General features: G+C 49.0%; 1 protein-coding gene across 3 annotated transcripts in view; it reads left to right on the top strand.

The window, feature by feature from the left end:
• The window catches only part of ANGEL1 (angel homolog 1), a 50,378-nt gene extending 30,712 nt beyond the window's left edge, over positions 1-19,666 (top strand). For 2 of the 3 annotated variants that reach the window (XM_053928564.2, XM_053928563.1), the window contains 10 exons: positions 426-540; positions 4,144-4,719; positions 5,633-5,859; positions 6,316-6,385; positions 6,998-7,431; positions 9,660-9,783; positions 10,084-10,194; positions 16,182-16,251; positions 16,778-16,941; positions 17,692-19,666. In XM_053928564.2, coding sequence (XP_053784539.1) covers positions 438-540; positions 4,144-4,719; positions 5,633-5,859; positions 6,316-6,385; positions 6,998-7,431; positions 9,660-9,783; positions 10,084-10,194; positions 16,182-16,251; positions 16,778-16,941; positions 17,692-17,849 — 2,037 coding nt within the window. In that variant the 5' untranslated portion in view covers positions 426-437 and the 3' untranslated portion in view covers positions 17,850-19,666. Of the gene's footprint in view, positions 1-425; positions 541-1,318; positions 1,474-4,143; positions 4,720-5,632; positions 5,860-6,315; positions 6,386-6,997; positions 7,432-9,659; positions 9,784-10,083; positions 10,195-16,181; positions 16,252-16,777; positions 16,942-17,691 lie in introns of those variants that run through there. The other variant, XM_053928565.1, reaches the window with a different exon arrangement.
• The last annotated feature ends 1,399 nt before the right edge of the window (positions 19,667-21,065 follow it).

Below are 21,065 nucleotides of genomic sequence, written 5' to 3'. Positions count from 1 at the left end.
GTTGGTTTCCCACGCCAGACCTGATAAATCAGAACCCCAGGAGTAGGGCCTAGGAATTTTAATTTTTAAGACATTTCCCAAGTGAATAAGGAAACCCTAATTGCACAAAATGATAAAAATAGTCTCTACCTAAATACTTTCATTTAGGATCTGATTTGGAACTTGGGCCTCTGGGTAACTATTCCGACAAAATGGGAGGAAGATACAAGGAAGGTATATTTAAGCCACATCAAAGGAGTGGGCCTGACTTTGGGGGATCCTTAGGTAACACTTGTGCCTTTGTTTCCAAGAGGTTTCCCTGGGGCCTCTGCTTCATCTGAGGCCAAGGTCTGAGCGTTGTTGCAGGAAGGCAGACGCTTCTCTGCAGCTAGGGGAAAACAGCGGGAAGGCCGCAGGACTGACCCTTTCCTTCTTCCTCCTTTTAGCCTTTCAGTGTTATGATGTATGCAGCTGGTCCTGAATCTGGTGACTCCCCGGAGGGCTTCCCTGAACAACCGAGGCTCCAGCCACAAATTGGAAATTACACAGCACAGGCACTGGGTACTCAAACTGGTAGTATATGTAGTCCGTCCTTCCTCAGAGTGGTTGGGGCCGGAGATTGCCGGTGAGGGATGGGGACGGGAGACTCAAAGGGGCCTTCGGGTAGCACAGAATTGCTAGAAGAGCTGCCCTTCGTTTAGGGACATATGCTTTGCTCAGTCAACATTTATTTAGTCCTGACACTGTTGCAGGCACTAGAGAAATACCTTAATGAAAACCAACCAACCAACCAACCAGACTTGGTCCCTTTCCTTGTGGAGGTTTTTTTCCTCCCTTACCATTGGGACACCCCCTTTTTTCTAGATTAGGTAAAAAGAGGGCCCATTTGGAACAGGACGAGGAAGAAGACAAAGCTGTAGGATCAATTTGTAACCTAGAATCTGAGTTAAGGAAGACGGTACAGACAGGAAAAACAGCAAAATGGAGAACTTGCTCTCTCCTCTCTCTGGACCGAGATGGATGAGATTATAGACGCCAGGGCTGGGTGAGGCTTTAGGGAACGCCCGGCCTGCATTTTACAGGTGAGAAACTGAACGGTGGAGAGATTACAGAGAAGTAGGAATAAAACCGTGTCCTTTGTATTGTACTACGGAGCCTCCAACAAGGCGCTTGATTTCAAACTCCTGCGCTTCGAAGGCTTCTGGGAGCCAGGCCACGCCCATTGCCGTGGGAGCCAGTCCTCCGTCCCGCGGGTGGTACGCTCCCAATAAAGTTGTTGTTGAGGCTCCGCGGGACCACGTGAGCCGCCCCGGGGGCGGAGCTGGAGGCGGGGCGAGCCCGGGGCGGGGCGGGGCGGAGCTGAGGGCGATCAAGCGGGCTGCAGCGAAGAGGGAAGGTGAGCGGGTGAGCGCAGGCGCGGCCGGCCGGCCATGATCGCGTCCTGCCTGTGTTACCTGCTGCTGCCGGCCGCGCGCCTGTTCCGCGCCCTCGCAGGTACTGGCCCCGCGTCAGGACAGGCGGGAGCCAGCCCGGGCGGGCCCCGTGGGGCTGGGGCAGCGTGCGGCGTGTCGAGCCTGGCTACCACCTTCCCCTGGCAGTGCCAAGGTGTGAGGGGGCGGCCCTCGACCCCCTTACCAGTCCTGGACTCCAGGAACTCCAGGAGGCCCTGGCCTGGCCGACGACCCTCGTGGGCGGCCCCCTGCTCACGCCGGTGGCGTTGGGCCACAGCTAACGCGGAGGGGCCTGGGGAGGAGGCACAAGCCGCCCCTTGCCGGCCCCGGGGGCGCAGAGAGGGTCTGGGTCCCGCTGAGTCACTGCCCGGCGTGGGCGTCGGAGAGGGTTGGCAGCTCCGGGCCCAGGCGAATGCCCGAAGTTCTCTATGGGGAGGCCCTGGGGCCCGTGGCCTGAAGACCTGGGCGTACCTGTCTTCCCTCGGGGTGGACGCCACCACACTCACCTCTCCCAGCCACCTCTCCGCTCTGGGCTCTCAGTGGAGGCTTGGGTTGAAAAGCAGGCTCAGGATGGAGACCCGCATTTAAACCTCAGCTTGGAAGCAGCCTCCTGTGCGCTTACAGATGTAGTGGGATGGAGCAGTGCCCAGCTGCTGCGTTAGAGAAGAGTTACTCTTCCACTTCACCATCCGCCTGCCCTTTTCATTCCTGGTCTTTCATTCCCGAGGCTCTCAGGTCCTCAGGTCCCCTCAGATCCCGCAGAACTCCCCGACTTCCTGGCATTGTAGAGGGCAGGACAGAGCCCCTTAGAAATAAGGGGTCTGACTGTGCATTCTGTGCTTTTCCTTTTTGGGACTTGACACAATGTGTGTGTACTTTATGCTTATATATGTGTATTTCATGTGAAATGTTTGTTTCTGTCTGCTTCCAGAATACAAGCTCCAGGAGGGCAGGGCCATTCTGTTTTCTTACTGTGTCTCTCGTGCTAGCACACTACTCAGAATGGAGTGGGCGCTCAATTCAGGAGTGTGCACACTCCTGAGGAACGAGAAACCCCACACAAGTTGTTTTCAGGGAACTAAAGCACACTCCTTTAGCCATGTGGCTCTTATGGTGTCCGGAATGGCGGCTTTAGTGACGAATACTAGTCTGGAGGTTTCTAGACTAATAATTTTAGGGGTCTCAGAGGAGGGACCATCTCCTGCCTCCCTCGCCCCCACACCCATTAAAGTAGTCCTACTTGTATTAACTTTGTGTGTTCGGTTTCTACGGATTTTTTTTTTTTTTAATAAAAGAAATCTGCTGCGGAAAAACACACGACCGCCACCAACAAACACCTATGCAATTTGGAAACTAGTGACAGCACACGTGTAAATCAAAGAACCTCTGCCATCTGATATACATAGAGGATGTTTCAACTGACAGAATTAGCAAGTCCCTGGACTAAAGCCAGCAACCCAGGGCATGGGCTTAAAGCAGGGTTTTCCCGTCTCAGCACGATTGACATTTGGGCCTCGATAATTTATCGTGGGGCTGTCCTTTGCTCTGTAAGATGTTCAGCACTATCCTTATCCTCTAGCCACTAGACAATGGCATCACCACAGCTGTGACAACCAGTGTGTCCCGACAAGGCCAAGTGTCCGCTAAGAGCAAAATCACTACTGCTTGAAAACTGCTGTGAAATCCACATAGGCCATAAGATAGTGGCAACACTTGAATCATTCTGACATTTTTCTTGCCTTTAAAAAAAGAGAGCTGATAAAATGAATCTGGTGATTCAGGACCAGCATCATGCATGCCACTTGTCCTGCTCCATAAAGAAGTGATTCAGTGTAGGGAGTGTTTGCTTGCACCAAAGTACTGTGCATGGAGTTGGGGGTTCTAATTGTAGAGTTTTCCCTCCTGCCTTCTTGCCTGTTGTGTGTCATTTGTGGCTGCTGTAGCAGAAAGATGGCAGCTGCCACTTGTTACCTTCTGATTGATAGCCTCTGTTGTGTTGTGGGATGAGCAAGCTAATAATGAAGTTTGTGAAGACTTAGGAATAGCTTTGAGAAGAGGACCAAGGCCTTTGTTAAGAAATAAATTGTATAGATTTTGAGACATCTTTCTTCTCTACCTTAGGACTCTTTCTTTTGGAAAGTATTCACAGATTAGGGGACTTACAGAACTAGAAAAGCTCTTGGAGACTGTTGAGTTCAGACTTCCCTTGTCCCCATTTTACAGTCAAGGACGCGTTCATCTCACTAGGGGCATTGTCCAAGGCCATATAGTTTGTTAATGTCAGTGCTCCGCCATAACCCACAGTTCTAATTCATGATCAGTTTCTGATTCCTATGTGGTTCTTACCAGAAGGTTGATGTTTCATAGGAGTCCTAACCTCTAGATAAAAAGGTGTGGTTTTATGTGACCACCTCTGTACTAGATTATGTGAGACCGTTATTCTTTTATCTCCGCACAGAATGTTTATCAGATCCCTACCATATAAATTAGTTAACACTTGTAAAGCCCTTAGAACCATGCCTGCCACATAGCGAACACTTTGCTCTAATGAGAAGAAGTTCCAGGCACTAAAATGGGTCAGCTCAATGATGAACAATGATGAGCAAGGTGAATGTGGTTCTTTCTTGTACGGGTTTCACATTCCAGCAGGGAGAAGAGTGTGGGTGTGGTGTTGCTGTCATCTTATAACTTGGTATTTTGGCTTTCTTGTTAGATGCTTTCTTCACATTGCGGAAAAATGCCCTCCTGGCGAAGAGCTCGCCCTCCCAGGTAGAGGGCGATTTTGCCATGGCTCCTCAGGGCCCGGACCGGGAAGAATGTGAGGGCCTGCTGCAGCAGTGGCGAGAAGAAGGGTCCAGCCAGGTGCTTCCAACTGTGAGCGAGGGTCCCCTGTTAGATAAGGGACTAGCCCAGAGCAGCCTGGCACTCCTGATGGATAATCCTGGAGAACAGGATGCTGCTTCAGAGGACAAGTGGTCCAGCAGGCAGCTGAGTGACCTGCAGGCAGCACAGAACCTGGAGGAGCCTTCCTTTGAGGTCCTAGGAGAGGAGCCACCGCCAGAGGTTGAGGGCCCGATGTGGGCAGCTGTCCCCATGCAGACAGATCCTCAGTATGCAGACTGTGCTGTCCTCCCAGTGGGTGCCCTGGCTGCAGAGCAGTGGGAAGAGGACCCCGCAGTGATAGCCTGGAGCATAACACCTGAGCCTGTGCCCCAGGAAGAGGCTCCCCTCTGGTCCTTTGAGGGCCTGGGGCAGTTGCAGCCTCCCCCGATGGAAATTCCTTATCATGGTGAGTCTGACAGCTGGCTGAGCGAGCCAGGGTGGCAGGTTGTCGTGGGTGTGGGCAGAGCCATTGCTGAAGAAGGGAGCTCCGCTGCTGCATTTCGTTTTCCTGAGACTCTTGCAGTGCCAGGTCTGGAGGGGCCTTAGAAATGATCTCATCCAGCCCCATGGTCTTCAGATGAAACAACCCCTGTGCAAAGAGGTAACGGGACATGCCTAACGTCACACAGTTAGGTAGTGGCAGAACAAAGCAGAACCTAGTTCTGGTGTCCCGTGCTGTTGTTTCTCTGGAGGTGATCCAAGGGCCTCCTGGGAAGAGGATTGAAGAGCCCTCGGGACCTCCACTCTGCCTCAACCAGAATAGCTCCAGTTTTATCTGTTGTGCATATTGGGCTTCCATTAAAATTGAAGAATGAATTCTGTGGCTCCAATGGGTTTGAAATCCAGCATGCAGCTCCATGCTTTAAGGGACATGGGGGACACGTGGTTTCTAGCCCTACAGACTTTTCCAGATTTAGAGGTTATAAAACACCCAAGGCTGAGATTACTCTAGAAGCCCCTTTAACCTCAGGTGACTATCAAGCACATTCATCTGAGTGATTCCCCAGATACCAGTGGATTTGTCACAAGGGAGCAATTGTTAGCCTGTGTTTATTGAGCATGTTCCAGGTGCCAGGTCCTTTGCTAGGTACTGGGCATGTAGTGGTGAACAGGCTAACATTGTCTCTGACTTCGTGGAGCTTACTGTCTGGTCTGAGAATGTCCTTAGAGTTCTGCTCAGGTTGCTGCAGAGAGGGATGGGTGACATGGACGGTGAAATAGGGAACTTGAAGCAATGCCACTGGGTCAGGAATGGAGATGGTGGGGCCCCTGGATAACACATGCTTGGCGTGGACATCTTCTTCCCAACCCCTTTGCAGAAATCCTGTGGCGAGAGTGGGAGGACCTCTCCTCTCAGCTGGACGCTCAGGGCCTGGAGACAGGGGATGGCCCTCAGTTCCAGTTCACCCTGATGTCCTATAACATCCTGGCCCAGGACCTGATGCAGCAGAGCTCCGAGCTCTATCTGCATTGCCACCCGGACATCCTCAGTTGGAACTATCGCTTTGCGAATCTCATGCAGGAGTTCCAGCACTGGGACCCTGATGTGAGTGAGGGGTGGGCAGGGGCAGTGCCATCTTGCGTTTGCTTGGGACCTGGCTGTTTCCCAGTGCTCTTAGAGAATTAGTTTGTTCCCATAATTCTTTGTATGATTGGAGTCCTTCCTGGGGCTGGAGCTTGCCTGCTGAAGTAAATGAGTTTGGGCAGATGCTGAGAAGACTCTCCCTAGGTACACTTCCAGCACCTTTATGCAGGGAGGGAGACCAGAGGGACTCATGGAGCGGGCAAATCCGGTGTATGTGTCTGGTCTTTTCAGCTTACCCCTGGGCCTGTTCTTGCTGGGGCTGACCACCTGGGAAGAGTCAGCCCTATGGGAAGTTTCATGGTGACCCTGCCTGCCACCCACAGCAGCTTCCCACCTGGCCGCAGTGCCTGCTCCTAGGGTGGGAGTGACAGCACTGTGGGCACTCTGGAGTGATTGGTCTCCTTGTCAATTTCCCAGATCCTGTGTCTCCAGGAAGTCCAGGAAGACCATTACTGGGAGCAGCTGGAGCCCTCTCTGCGAATGATGGGTAATGTAGCTCCCTGGCATGCGTGCTGGTCTTTGTTCTTGCAGCCCTGTCTGCTGTCTCCTGTCTTCTGAAGACACCGTCTTTTTCTTCTGTCTCAGTAAACCCCCAGTCTCACCTGTAGCTCACAATAGCTCCTTCTTTATGGGTGAGAAAGAAAGTAGAGTTCTGCAGTTTTAAAGTAATGGTGACGTATGTTGCCATTTAATCCTTGAAGTAACCAACCCTGTGAGGCTGAGTATTATTATCCCCAGTTTACAGTGAAGAAACTGAATTTCTCACAATTTCTGTGACTTGCTCAGGGTCAGAAAACTACAAAGCTAGTAGGCTGTGGAGATAGGAATCCAACTTGTCTGACTGGATTCCATGCTTTTCCAATGGATTTATATGCCTTCATTCCCTTCTCTCCTTCCTTTCCCTTAGAGCCTCTTAGTCACCCGGTTGAAACTGTAAGGGGCCCACTGCAGAACCAGGGAGTTGGCGAGGGCAAGGACTCCCATTACTGAGCAGCAGGAGCAGTGCCTTACGCATATACGCCTGGGCTGCTGCTGCTGGTTGGAGGAATTCAGGGTTCGAGGACTCTGATCCCTCTCCCTGGCGGGGTGTTCCTTGCAGGCTTTACCTGTTTCTACAAGAGGAGGACCGGGTGTAAGACGGATGGCTGTGCTGTCTGCTACAAGCCCACGAGATTTCGTCTGCTCTGCGCCAGCCCTGTGGAGTACTTCCGGCCTGGCTTGGAGCTCCTCAATCGGGATAACGTGGGCTTAGTGTTGCTGCTGCAGCCACTGGTTCCAGAAGGCCTGGGGCAAGTCTCTGTGGCCCCATTATGTGTGGCAAATACCCACGTCCTGTACAACCCACGCCGGGGTGATATCAAGCTGGCCCAAATGGCCATCCTCTTGGCCGAAGTGGACAAGGTGGCTAGGTTGTCAGATGGCAGCCACTGTCCCATCATTTTGTGTGGGGACCTGAACTCCGTGCCTGACTCCCCTCTCTACAACTTCATCAGGGATGGAGAGCTCCAGTACCACGGGATGCCGGCCTGGAAGGTGAACTGGGGCAGCCGCTGCAGGGTGGGGCCTGGCCTGGGGAGCGTTGTGGGCTTCGGCACCCAGCGCTGCTTCTGGGGCAGGGCCTCAGTCACACCTCTTCCGGCTCCCTCCTGCTTTCTGGTACCCAAAGCCTGGGAGTTAGGTACTCTTGAGTGCCTCTCAAATTCTGGAATTCTTTCAGTTTTTATCATTAATTTTTTTAGTTTATAAGTAATCCAGAAGTACATCCTTGCACAGGAATTCAAATATCAGAAAGAGGCCAAAGATCCTTTTATTACCTACATTCCCTACCTCTCCCCTTAAATTAATAACTGCTCGAAGTTTGGTGGTATTTTTCCAGATCATTTTTTGTGCATTTGTAGTGATATCAATGTTCCTGTGATAATGTAGTCATCACTTACATTTATTAAGCAAGTACTATGTGCCAGGTGCCATTTTAAGCACTTTACATGTATCAACTCATTAATTTTCACAATTTCTATCATTGCCTCTGTTTTATAAGTAAGGAAACAAAGGCACAGAGGAATTAGTGATTTGCTTACTCTACAGCTTATGCAGGTCCTTAGCGGTGGAGCCAGGATTTGTAAGTAGGTGGTCTGGCCCCAGAGCTCTCGCCCTCCAGTACTCTGCTGTGGTTGCTTCTAACAGCTGATATGTAATCTGTCGTGTGTGTGTGTTTATAAACATGATGTATCACTGTATATTTCGTTTTGTAGCATGCTTTTTTTACTCAACAATGTATATATGAATCTCTCATTTCTTTTAACTGCTGCATGTTAATAGCGTAGAAATCTCATAGTAAATCATAGTTTATTTAGCTGTGCTGAAGAGCATTCAGCTTGTGCTAATTTTTTATGTCACTTAATCTCCTTGTTCCTCTGTTTTGCTTCTACTGATCTATCCAACTTGTTGCTTAACTTTTGGCAAGGCACAGTGGAGAAAGGACACAAAGTGACTGAATTATTGTTGAGCACTTTGGGCTTTTATTTTAATGAGGTTACTCAAGGGCCAGCAATATCCTAGTTGCCATGTGTGCAGAGAAAGGCATTATCCTGCCAGAAAGTTGCTGTAATCAAGGAGCTCAGGAAGTAGGCAAAAGAATTTACGAAGTACCAACCTTCTGAAAGGCCCCATTAGCATAGTGATTAAGAGCATGCATTTTGAAGACAGACAGTCTTGAGTTCAAATCCCTGCTCTGCCACCTTGGGCAAGTCCTTAAGCTCCCTTTGCCTCATCTACACACTGAGGACATTATGGGACCTACTTTACAGGCTTTTTGTTTGTTTAGTGGATTAAATCAAATTATGCACGTGAAGTGTTTTCCAGTCCTCCTTCAAAGGAAGCAGTCAATAATTTGGTAGTGGTTATTATTATCAAGATTCTTAATTCTATGTAGTATTATTACTCCATTTTATAGTAGAGGATATTGAACCCAAGAGAGTTAAGTAACTTGCCGGAAGTCACACAGCTGGGAGATGGCCGTCAAATTTCAGGTCTGTTTTATTCCAGATGGCATACTGGAAATTTATGTCCTTCAAAGGGCAGAGATCATGCCTGTCACTGCTCTCTTCTCAGCACTTAGCTAGAGTCTTGCACATGGTGGCATTCAAGTATTTGTTGTTGTTAAATGAAATAAAGGGAATTTTGCTGTAGACGTTGGAGCTATGCAGATGACTGATGTGGCCGAATGTTTCCCCCACTACATTCTGTCCGTTCCCAGGCTGCGCATTGGCTTTGACCGAGGATGGTGACGTAGATACCTACGGTAAAGAGCTTTGGTGCATTTCCCATTTGCTTCAACCCTGTGGTTTCCCAGTAATAGGCTTCAGGTGCTAGACCTTGCTCCAGAAGATCCCGAGATTAGGACAGACCTTTCCCATGCACACTAAAGCCCCTGAGAGTTGATGTTCTCTGTGGACAATTGTGAAGATTTGTCTTGGGGGAAAGTTAGGGGGTCACATGTTCATATAGTTCTGTTCTCTTTGACTCACACACCTCACTCTCTTGCCCTTCATTCCTGTTTCATGGGCATTTCAGTGCTTCTAGTAAAAAAAAAAGGTTTTAATTAGCTCCTTGTTTTTAACCTTCCCCTAAGACTTACGTGTTTTCCTTTTATTACGTATATAGCATATGATAGTATGTGTGTATATCTGCATGACCTCCAGAATGGGCTGTTTCCTTTTTCCACCTTGGTTTTCTCAGTCATATCTGCTCTTTCCTTGCAGGTATCTGGACAGGAAGACTTCTCCCATCAGCTCTACCAGAAGAAGCTGCAGGCCCCACTATGGCCCAGCACCCTGGGCATCACTGACTGCTGTCAGTACGTCACCTGTCGTCCCAAGAGATCAGGTGAGCATGTGTCACATTTGGTTGCCTGTGCCTCCATGACCATTTTGGGAGAAAGCTGGCACCTCAGTGACAGGAAAGTGTAACCCCCTATTTCCTTGGCAAGTTCCTTTGTTTTTCTCACTGCCCTCATGGGCACCCAACGATCGGGAAAACTTTAAATCCTAGCTGTCGGAAAAGCTCCTTGTCCTCTGAACCAGACTTCTGCTATGTTCCTATGCTGGAAGCTTCTTGATATTAAGGAGGTCTTAGCATGTGGCCCCTCTTCCATTCCCTCACTGTATGGCTTTTGCTGGTTTACAGAGAGACGTAAGTATAGCCGAGACTTCCTGCTACGTTTCCGCTTCTGCAACGCGGCCTGTCAGCGACCAGCGGGACTGGTTCTTATAGAAGGAGTGACAGATGGCGAGCCAGGTAATGGGAACTAAGCTTGTTTTCCTGGTCTTTCTTTCCTGTTTAGCCCTGATATTTGTCAGTTATCTGATTTCTTAGTCTCTCCCAGGTGTAATTCTTAGAGATCACCTGCTGGAAATAAGTGTGCTGAGAAGGTCTAGCGTCCACATACATGCACGGGTGTCCAGTGTCATGAGAACACGGACCAGAAATCGAGACTGGGGTTCTAACAGCTCTGAGACCTTGAATAAGCCACTTAACTGTTTTCGGTTTAAGTTGCTACTAACTAGCATGGAGACAGCACATACGGGAGAGAAGTTACACGTGATAGGGCTTTGAAACTCAAAGGTGACAGCGGTCCTGGTTGTAATAGAAAAGCCCTACTGAGGACTTCCAAATTGCATGTGGCAGATATACTTGACATCGTGCCCTTCTTGTCTCTGAAACCACTCCAACGCAACAAGGAAAATGGGAAAAAGAAATGTAAACTTCATTTTGGAGAAAACAAGGAGTCTAAAGATATCTGAAACCGTAAACCACAACCCGAGCAGAGTGGCCATGAGCAGCACCAGAGATCACGTGAGGCTGCCGGCGGAAGTCCTGTGCGGCGATGCGAATCTCTGAAAGAGCCGGCAGAGTACATTCCTCCGAGGCGAGGCACAGAGGCGAAAACCTTGTCTCATCAGTAGGAAAAGGATGCACAGGTTGTGGTAGGACATTGTCTCAACCTGTTTTAGTCCGGGAGGCAGTGGATGAAAGACTGAGCAGGAATCAAGTCATATTCGCGTTAAGCCTTGTAAGTGGCCGGGAGAGCAGCGTATAAAGAACAGCATGTCTTTTGGCTGGGAAAAGTAGAGATCAAAAGGCCTCATACAGACCCTGTGTCATAAGGAAATTTCTGTTACTTGGAATGCATATTTAATTCTTCTCTTATGTAAACTTTGTACAAATGACTGGTAGAGAAACCTCAACTAATTGGAAGCTGGGCTACCCAAAAGAAACCCGCCGGAGATCAGCACTGAAATACTGTAAGAAAAGAAGGTGGCGGGAACAGGAGAAGTAAAAGGCAGATAAAGAATACTTACCTCAAAGATAAAAGTTCTTGCATATGAAAATTACAATGGTTTTCCCATGAATAAAAACATGAAGCAATTGCCTTTATAAAATAAGAGCACAAAAATAAAATCATTGCCTTTTAAAAATAAGTTCAGGCACATGGCAAGACATCAGAAGATGAAATGTTAGCTGTAGAGCTGAGGCAAGAAATGGAATAAAAACTTAAAAAATCCCACAAAATGAAGACAAAATTGGATACAGTACAAGAAAGAATAGATATTGCTGAAAACACGAGACAGACCAAGGAGGGGAAAGAGCAAAATAAAACAAGTAAGAGGATAAAAGGACAAGAGAGGAGATGACAGAAGGGGGTGACAAGGCCATCTGGCATGTAACGAGCTCACAGAAAAGAAGATCACTCCAATGGCACAAAAGAAATATTTAAAGGGATGTTCGGGGATGATTTCCCGAAGGTGAGAAGATCAGAATCTCCAGATGGAGAGGCTGTGCCACGTCTCAGTAAAAACAATGCAGGAGAGGCGACGCTAAGACATCCTAGTGAAGTTTCTAGAAGTCAAAGGTAAGTGAGTCCTTTGGGCAGTTGAGCCAAAAAGATCGGGCTGCTCTTAAGGGTAAGAATAATCAGGTTGGCATCAGACTTCTTAACATTAACATTCAACTCTAGAAGACACGGGAGCAAGGCTTTAAGGAAAGAAGGTATGGCTCAAGAATTTTCAAGCAAAAGCCTTTCTTGAAGAGATGCTAGAAGACTAACTGAAGACCACCAAGCAATGACTGGAAAAAGCTATAGAAAAAGGACTGGTGGTGAGCAATGAATTTGTTTTTTTCTTGTAGGAATATAATTTAAATTGGCATTTTGGACAAAGCAGCGAACATTTCAATGGCTTGGGTTTTTTTTTCTTGTAAAGGTAAATGTATTATTATAACTGTGATAATAATAATAAAATAATAATAAAAAATAATAATAATGGTAATGGCTACCATGCATTGAGCAACTAGCATGTGCCTGGACCTGGGGTAGTGCTTTTATCAGTTGGGCTCAGGCAGGGAAGCAGTGGCTCAGTGTTTTAAGATTATAAAACCCCAAAGTTAAACACTAGTAAGATCCCACATAGGTAATTTCATGTTAAGAATAGATTATTTTTGAAAAAATCAGTGCTGTACTTGAAACATAAAATAAGCATTTCAGTTTAATAACAAAATTAAACCCAAGAACCTTTAAAATACACACTGACAGTCACTTTGTAAGTAGAATCATTATTCCGGGGAAAGCACCCTGTTCACTAACAATGTAAAGTAATAGCAGTATTTTCAAAACTGAAATTAGACTTGAGCAGACACACCCATTCACTACATACTGTGTACCTGCCCTTCCATTTGTTCAGTACCCCCCACCTAGGGCTGAGCAGCTCTTGATGAATCAACTTTAAAGACTCGAAATCCGAAACGCTACCATCACTTTGAGACCCTGAGCAGAAAGACTTCGGTGCAGTACGATGAGATCATAGTATGGGACCTTTTTTCTGGAGGATATGTTTAGGTTGCTACCAAATAGTGTTTCCAGTCCTATACCAGACTCATCCAACCCACTGTGCACACCAAAACTTGTCACCTTGGCCCTGGCCAGGTGGCTCGGTTGGTTGGAGCATCATCTCATACATCAAAAGGTTGTGGGTTTGCTCCCCGGTCAGGGCACATGCCCAGGTTGCCAGCCCGATCTCCCACTGGGGCACGTGCAGGAGGAGGCAGCTGACCAGTGTCTCTGTCTTACATTGATGTTTCACACACTCTCTCCCTCTTTCCCACTCTCTAGAATGAGAGTAAAATAACCCTTAAAAACAAACAAACACAAAAGTCCCCAAATTAAAATATCCTCACTTAGACATTTAAAAAATTTCAAACAACTTCTGGGTCAGAGGTGAAATTTAAACCAAAACTGCAGAATATCTAAAAAATAACAATAATGAAAATACCATATATTAATGGGATAAAAGCTAAAACAGTATTCAGTGAAAAAAAATCAGCATTTTATAGAATATTTAGAATTGTATTAATAAAAAAGATGAAAGTAAGTACATTAGGTGTCCAAATTAAGTTAGAGAAAAGAACAAACTGAAAAAGCAGAAGGAAAGAAGATGAAAGTAATTTAGAAAACAGAATAACAGTAGAACTAATGAACTCTAATAAGAGTTGGTGGTTTGGGTGAAAAAGCAGCTGTCAGTTAGAAAAGCCCATTCACTAACCTGTTTAAGGAGTAAGCAAAAGTATTCAGATGCACAAGCATGTGCAAAGAAATTGGAAACTTAGTTGCATATATTATTTTAGAAAATGTAATTTACTAAATATGATTGCAGAAGAGAGAGAGAATCTAAAGACACTACCACAGGGGGAATTTTTTACAGTTCTCAGAGATGCAGTCCCAGTGAACACCGGGTGCGGACTGATGGGAGAATGCCATCAAGCCTCGTAAAGAACTTTTGTAATTCCCCGACTGTTGAAATTGTTACAGAGCACTAAGGAAGAACGGGGCCAGGCTGTCTTTATGCAGCAAGTATTTTGACACCAGCACCTGACAGTTACACAGAAACAGAAAGCTACAGACTAGCATTCTCCCTTATGATACTAATGCAAAAAATGTTAAATAGAAGGTTAGGACACAGAACCTAGTGGCACATTAAAGAGCAGTATACCATGACCAAATGAGTTGATCAGAAAAATAAAGATAGTTTGATATTGCAGAATCTGTGAATACAACTTACCGTATTTTTCAGACTCTAAGACGCACCCCCCCAAGTTTGGGAGGAAAATGGGGGTGTGTCTTATAGTCCGAATGTGGCTTACTGGCTCACCGGGGGGGGGGGGGGGGGGGGGGGGGCAGCAGTGGAGAGGGTTTTTTTCCCCTATTTTCTGCCTCTGAAACCTAGGTGCGTCTTACAGTCCGAAAACACGGTACCATGCCTATACACACACACACGAAATGTATTTTAATGTATGAGAAGTGTCCTATAGATGTCGGCGCCTATTCTTGCATTGTTCGAATGTATTTCTTTGCCCCGGAACACGGGTGGGTGGCAGTGCGCCCTGGGGCTAGGGTCTGAGGTTGCTCAGAGTGAGAGGAGGGCGTGGGTCTGCCGTGGGCCTGGAGAAAAGTTTATCTCAGTTCCAAAAATCAAGGTCTTGCTTAAAGAGAACACTCGAGTAGCAAAGTCAGCAACAAGACAAGGATGGTCACTATCATTGTTCAACTGAGTTCAGAGATGCCAGCCAACATAATCAGAAGCAGAAATACAGGTAGGAAAGTAGAAGTGAAAAATGGAAAGAAGAGGTAAATTATTACGTGCTATTAATGTTGTTATGTAACTGGCGATCCAAGAGCTTCAACTCACAACTATCATAAGTGCTAAGATAATTCTGGAAAGTAGCTGGGTAGGATTATTATACAGAAAGCCATACTATTCATATATGAAAGTAATGACATGTTTATTAAGAGCTATAATGAGCCCTAGACAGTGTGGCAGAGTTGGCTGGGCATCATCCCGTAAACGGGAAGGTGACCAGTTTGATTCCCAGTTGGGGCACATGCCTGGGTTGCGGGCTCTGTCCTCTGTCCCCAGCTGGGGCACCTGCAGAAGGCAAGCAGTTGATGTTTCTCTCTCACACTAATGTTTCGCTCCCTCTCTTTCTCCCTCCCTTCTCTCTCTAAAGTAAAAAATTTAAAAAAGAGATATAATAAAAAAACTCTATCAGCAACAAAAATAAGACAAATTAATTGAATAGGGAAAATGTAAGGTACATAAAGGAATATTTCATTTCATCTAAATTATCAAACTTATTGGCATGAAGTAATAGCATTCCCTTATCCTTTTTTAAAAGGAGCTTTATTGAGATGAAATTCGCATACCACAAAATTCACCCACTTACAGTGTACAAGTCAGTGACTTTCAGTACATTAAAGTTGTGCGACCATCACCCAAGTCATCGCCCCCCGAAGGCACCCCAGGATCCAGTAGCAGTCATTTTCCACTCACCCCCTCCCTTGTGAAAAATCAGTTGACCACAGACTTGGGTTCAGGCTCTTAACCATATTTCAGTCACCTGTATGTGTCTCCTTAGGCCGTACCACCCTGTCTTGACTATTTTAGCTTTGTGTAAGTTTGAAATGGGGAGGTGTGAGAGTTGTAACTTAGTTGCTGTTTTACCATTAAGTGTGATCTGTGCTCTCTGGGATCCCTTTCACAGGGCATCGATTCCATTCATGAGGCTCCACCCTCATGACCTGATGACCTCCCAAAGGCCCCCCCACCCCACTTCCATCCCATTGATAGGTTAGGTTTTCGACATAATTTGGAGAGAAACGTTCAGCCTCTAACATCCATTGATGTCAGTGGGATCTGTAATAATATCCCCTCTCCTGATACTGGTGATGTGTGTCTTTTTTCTGTGCACGTGTGTGTATGTGAACACGAGTATGCATATGTGTGTGTGCACACACATATATACACATACACACACAAAGAGTGGTGTGTGATGGGGAATCTCTGGAGGAACATATACCAGAAATTTGGTACCCTCAGTTGCCTCTGGAATTGTGTAGCAAGGGCCCTAGAGAGGGAGGGAGACTTCTCACTGGTATTTTTCTCTGCATTTTGATTTTTGTACCATGTGACTATATGACCTTTTTAAAATAAATTTAGGTTTTCACGGAAGGTGCTGAGTCAAGGAAGATCATGTCCATGTTAGAGACCTCTGTCTCTCTGCTTTCCCGAGGTTCTTGACTTTGGCCCCTGCTTTTCTTCCTCCCCTCCCTTTTCTTTTTCCTCCTTCCGGTCTGGAGCAATCTGGGGGTCGAGGAGGATTCAGGGCGTGTGTGCTGAGCCTCCTTCCCTGTCTGCGAATGGTAAAGCGTCTCTCTCTCTCTCCATCTTCTACAGAACGACCTGCTGGCTGGGCCGAGTCTGTTCTTGAGGAAGACACACCTGAGCCGGAGCTTGTCGTCCCCAGGTAGCCGTCCTTCCAGCTCCCTTCAGCTTGCCCTCCGGCCTGTCTGGGTGTAGGAGAGAGATTCCTGTGGGCTTTCCTGAGGATAATTTGGGGAAACATTTTTTGCTGAGCTCTCCCTTCCCCCCAAACCTGCTAAGTTCATGGAGGGGCCCACAGGTGTGCAGAGGCCAGAGGTGGCCCGCCCAGGTTCCTGCAGAGGAAGAGCCCACCCACTTTTCCTCGTGAGAGTAAGGCCTCACACGAGAGCTTGCTGACGGGTGGACAGGGGTCTGTTAGGTGTGCTTCATCAGCTGGGAGGAGGAGGGTGGGAGTGAGGAATGCCAGGGGGCCTGGGTATAAATGTGTCCCTTTCTCGGCTGATTTTAGCTGAGACTGTCAGCCTCTTATTAGCATGGGGAGGAATTATTGTTGAGACTGAGTTATTTGGGGTCATTCATTAGAAATACTTCAAAAACCCACAGAGAAAGTAACCTTGAGAAAAGTTCGGTGGTGTTTGCTGACTGAAATCGTCCCCTCTACCCTGTAGGGCCATAGGCGCCATCCAGCACTGCCTCCACCTGACCTCGGTATATACTCATTTCCTGCCCCAGCATGGCTGCCCAGAGGTCACCACGATGCCTTTGGGTCTTGGCACGACGGTGGATTACATCTTCTTCTCAGCTGAGTCCTGTCAGAATGGGGACAGGACTGGTAAGCCTTGTGGATCCTGGGTCCCTAGAAGCCACCCCCATGAGTCCCTAACAGCTGAGGGTGGTCAGGCATCTGGGGGCTTGGCTTGGGCTGCCAGGACTTGACCAGCAAAGAGCGGCTTTCATGCCTACCTAGCAGTGGTCATTCTCCTCGGACTTCCCTTAGGCCACCTGTCCACCTTCTCTTTCCACCCTTGTAGCGTCAGGGAGAAGTGGGCAGAGCAAGCCCTCCCCACCGTGTCTTGGAGGTGAGATAGAGCTTTGCAAGGTTATTGGGTTTGTTCAGCAGCGGCTGGTTAGCGAGGAGCTTGGTTAGGGGAGAGACCCCGTTCCCCATCTCCTCGCCCCGCAGTGGTGCTCGCAGTGTAGCGGTCTGTCAGCCCCTGTCTGTGTATTTAAAGCCTGTCTTTTACAATGTTTAAGTTGATTGCCTGTGTTCAAAACCCAGGTTTCTTATAGAAAGTCTGGATTTCCAGTTTCTCCTGGGAAGTCAGCAGATCTTGTAATGTTGAGCCCAGGCACACACTCTCCACTTGGCCACAGTCCCCCGGACCCCACCCTGCCTCGTTCACTGACTGATGTGTCATGGAGTCTCTGAGGAAGTGAGGCTTCACCTAGAAGCAGCCGGAGGAGCTGAGGGGGGGTGGGAAGCCAAGGGGTACAGCCTCCAGAAGGCACAGGTCCCATAGGCCCCACCCTGCCTGCAGTGGGACTGACCGCTTTACCCGCCGGCTTCCGTTTTGTGCCCCAGGCCGCAGGCATCAGGATGGAACTCTCACGCTCCTGGGCCGTCTCTCCCTCCTCTCTGAAGAGATTCTCTGGGCTGCCAACGGCTTGCCCAACCCCTTCTGCTCTTCAGACCACCTCTGCCTGCTGGCCAGCTTCGGGATGGAAGTCACCGCCCCATGACAGGGCTCCTAGGAGAAGAGAGCGTCGCTTCCAGAAGAGCTCACAGGACCAGAGACTGTGGAAACTTAGATCCAACCTACTTACATCCCCTCCCCTCCCGTCCTCGTTGCCTCCTTCCCATGGTTAGATTTTCTCTGGGCCTGTCCCAGTTCTCTGCCTATGGTCCCTTCCCTGCCCCAGCCTCTTCCTAGTCCTGGGCCACATACTTGGTGGCCCGGGGAGAGGCGCACGAGTGGTTCCCCTTCCTGCCATGTATCCAGTGCTCCCCGTTGATTTTTGATTACCAGGGTTGTGGGAGCTATTGATCTCAATGGTTATTTGCTTTCAGGCTATTTCTTGGTGGTGCCTTCTGATCCGACCTTCTCCCTGCCTTCACAACTTCTGGGCCCAGACCTCTTGCCAGGGACACACGTGTGAGATGTATGTAGTATGTGTGCATCCTGTTAGGGTGGGACTGCTCTTCGTGGCCATACCTGCGCCTGGTCAGCCTGCTTTCCACCCTGCGGCTGTCGGCCCAGGGGCAGGTCGAGAGCACGGCCCGCATTTGTGCGCTGCCGGGCAGCAGCCAGGGTGTGGACCCTCCTCATCTTACCCTCCGTGTTTCATTAGGCCTTCATCGTGCCAGCCAGGGCACACGCACCCTCTGAGCCCCGGGAGCGAATGGGCCCCACGGCCTGGCGCAGCAAGTGTGGGGAGGCACCACCTGAGCCTCTGACCCAAAGCTCCCCACAGGCCCGGTGCGCTCTCCCTGGGCTAGTGCCTTGCCCAGGCTGCCCTGAGGAGAGCAAACGTTTGTGTGGGGTCAGTGGGCTGGGAGAGTGGTTCGAGGTTTAAAACTCTGTGAGGGTGAGGAGAAAGAACCTTCAGGAAACAGTTGTCTCACTGGGCTCTGCAGCCTGCAGAACTGGGGTGAGGGGGGTAGCCACAGTAGGGAAAAGAGCAGGCAGGCTCCGCAGCTGTCTCAGCTGGGACTCAGGACCTCAGGGATCGTTGGTTTCTTCCCCCACCACTTTTTACTGTTTGCTGCCTCCCTCATTCCCTTCCATTTGCTCCCTAGGAAAGCTTGGCTCAGGCCAGACCTTCTCAGCACAAAGGTGACCTTGGGCAGAAGTGCCTGAGGAGCTGCTCAGACCAGCAGGGCCTCGACTGCTGGGCGCCCCTGCTTTCCCTCTCCTAGCGCAGGGGCTTCCGCGCCCACGCGAGTTCCCTGCACGCCTTAATCCTTTGCTGCTGGTGTGGCCTCAGGAGATCCTGGGCCAGCTGCTCCTCGGACCCTTACTCGGAGTACCTGCCGGCCCTGCCTGATTTGACTTGCTGTTGCCCCTCTCGGCCTCCTTCGCAGAGCTGGAGGAGTAGCCGAGAGGTTGGAGAGATAGCCTGAGACTGGTGGTATCTCCCTGTATTTGAAAGCCAAAGACCCAGTTGAGCCCCTCTGTGTTCGTGGTTGTAGACTTTCCATACCTAGGTTCTGGGGCATTTATGTGTGTATGTTTTTAAACATTGCTTCCTGGGTACTGGGCATGCCTGGCTGAGCCCCAGGCCTGTCCATTCCCCACCGCTCATTCTGCTTGCCTCTCTCTGGGCACCTCCTGAGATGAACGCAAGACAGTGCCAATTGTTTTCTAAGACTGTGGCCCATCACTGTTCTCCTTGGCCAGGAAATGCATTAAAAAATGGCTGAAGGTGGCAGAGGGGAGGTAGCCTGATACTCATTTTTTGTTTTGTTTTCTTACTTGTTTCTGTTTTGGAAATGAAATGGGGGTTTTAAGTGGTCATTTAAATTCTCTCTTCCAAATAAAGGTTTACCTTTCCCCCTACTGCTGGTCATTTTATTAGGATTCTGAAGGGCGTGGGGGAGAGGAGGCCTGGAGAATGAGGTGAGCAGAGAGGAAGGGACTGGTCCAGTGCTGGGGCCTCAAGTCCTACGCCTAGACCAGAGAAAAGTGTTGGGATCTCCCTCTGATCACGGAGGCAGATTCCCGCTGTTCTGTGGCCTGGGGGAATAGGGCCTGGGTGAAACCTCCGGCTCTGACTTTTGTTGGATGGCAGCTCTCTTCTCCATCCTTGCCAAGCTGGAGGAGAACAGCTCTTCCAGCTGCTTTTGTTCTTGCTCCATCGGCTGCGCTCCCCCCCAGCCCACCCTGCATTTCAGGAGGGTCTGTATAGAAAGTGGGATGTGAAGTGTTTTCCTGGTCAAAGCTTGCATGAGGCAGTGGTGTGTGTAGCGGATGCCTCTTGCTGAGCATCTATTTCTGATAACCGCGTTTGCATTCTGGAGCCAGAGCTGAGCTGTGAGCCATCTGTTGCTGGAAGGGTTTCTCTGCTTCCTGGGCCTCACTCTGCTGGTACTTTTGTCTTCTTCCAGCCTCCTTAAGCAGCAAGTCCACCAAGCCCACATGCCACAGGAAGCCCTAAAACTAGGGGCGGTGTTCTGTCCTACCAAACAGAACCCCAAGCCCCACACCTTTGGGTCAGTGTCTGAGACCAAGTTGCGCAAAGCTACCTGGGTGCTTCTGTTGCTGCTCCTGGGTTGGAATTCAGTGGAAAGAAAAGAGCCGGGATTAGGACCGCCACTTGTCATCTTGGCCTAGTCACTCGGTGACTGTGGTGAGTTAACCCTTGTGTTTCATTTCACGTGGCTTGGTGAAATGGAAACTAGTGATCTTTTCCACCTGTGAGGGATTTTCAGATCTGAAATTGTATTGTGTGAGCTTGGGCAAGCACGGGATGCTAAGAATTCCAGAGTATTGGTGGGAGTCAGGGTCAGGGGTGGGTAGTTCTCCCCAGCCCGATTGGACAATTGGCCCGTGGGCTGGGAATTATTCTGTAGCTCCTGAGCTTTGAGGTGCATCCCCAGGGACCCCCTTCCCAGCCTGAAGGGTTTCCTAATAGTCGCCTGCATCACGTAATGTTTGCACAGCACTTTATCCACGGTGTACACAGTGTCCGCTGCCACTCTGAGTAGACACTGCCTGTGTGGTGGGCAGTTCAGCTGTTCACCTATTACCTTCACATCTGAGGAAACAGAAATCCCAAAGAGGAGAGCTGAGAGTCTCCTCTGTTTTGCTTCTCGCCACCCCACTCTCCTCGGAATACAGCCCTCCTAGGGGGACGGGTAGGTTGTCTTACGGGGCAACGCATGGCCACATGGCCGGGAGAAGGGGGACAGACCACTGGCCAGGCTGCTGCTGGGTTTTCTTTTTAAACTGTTACTGT

The sequence above is a fragment of the Desmodus rotundus genome, chromosome 7 (assembly GCF_022682495.2).
Source record: "Desmodus rotundus isolate HL8 chromosome 7, HLdesRot8A.1, whole genome shotgun sequence".
Taxonomy (NCBI): Eukaryota; Metazoa; Chordata; class Mammalia; order Chiroptera; family Phyllostomidae; genus Desmodus; species Desmodus rotundus.
Note: the sequence above shows the minus strand (reverse complement) of the source record. Positions and strands in the feature narration are given on the sequence as shown.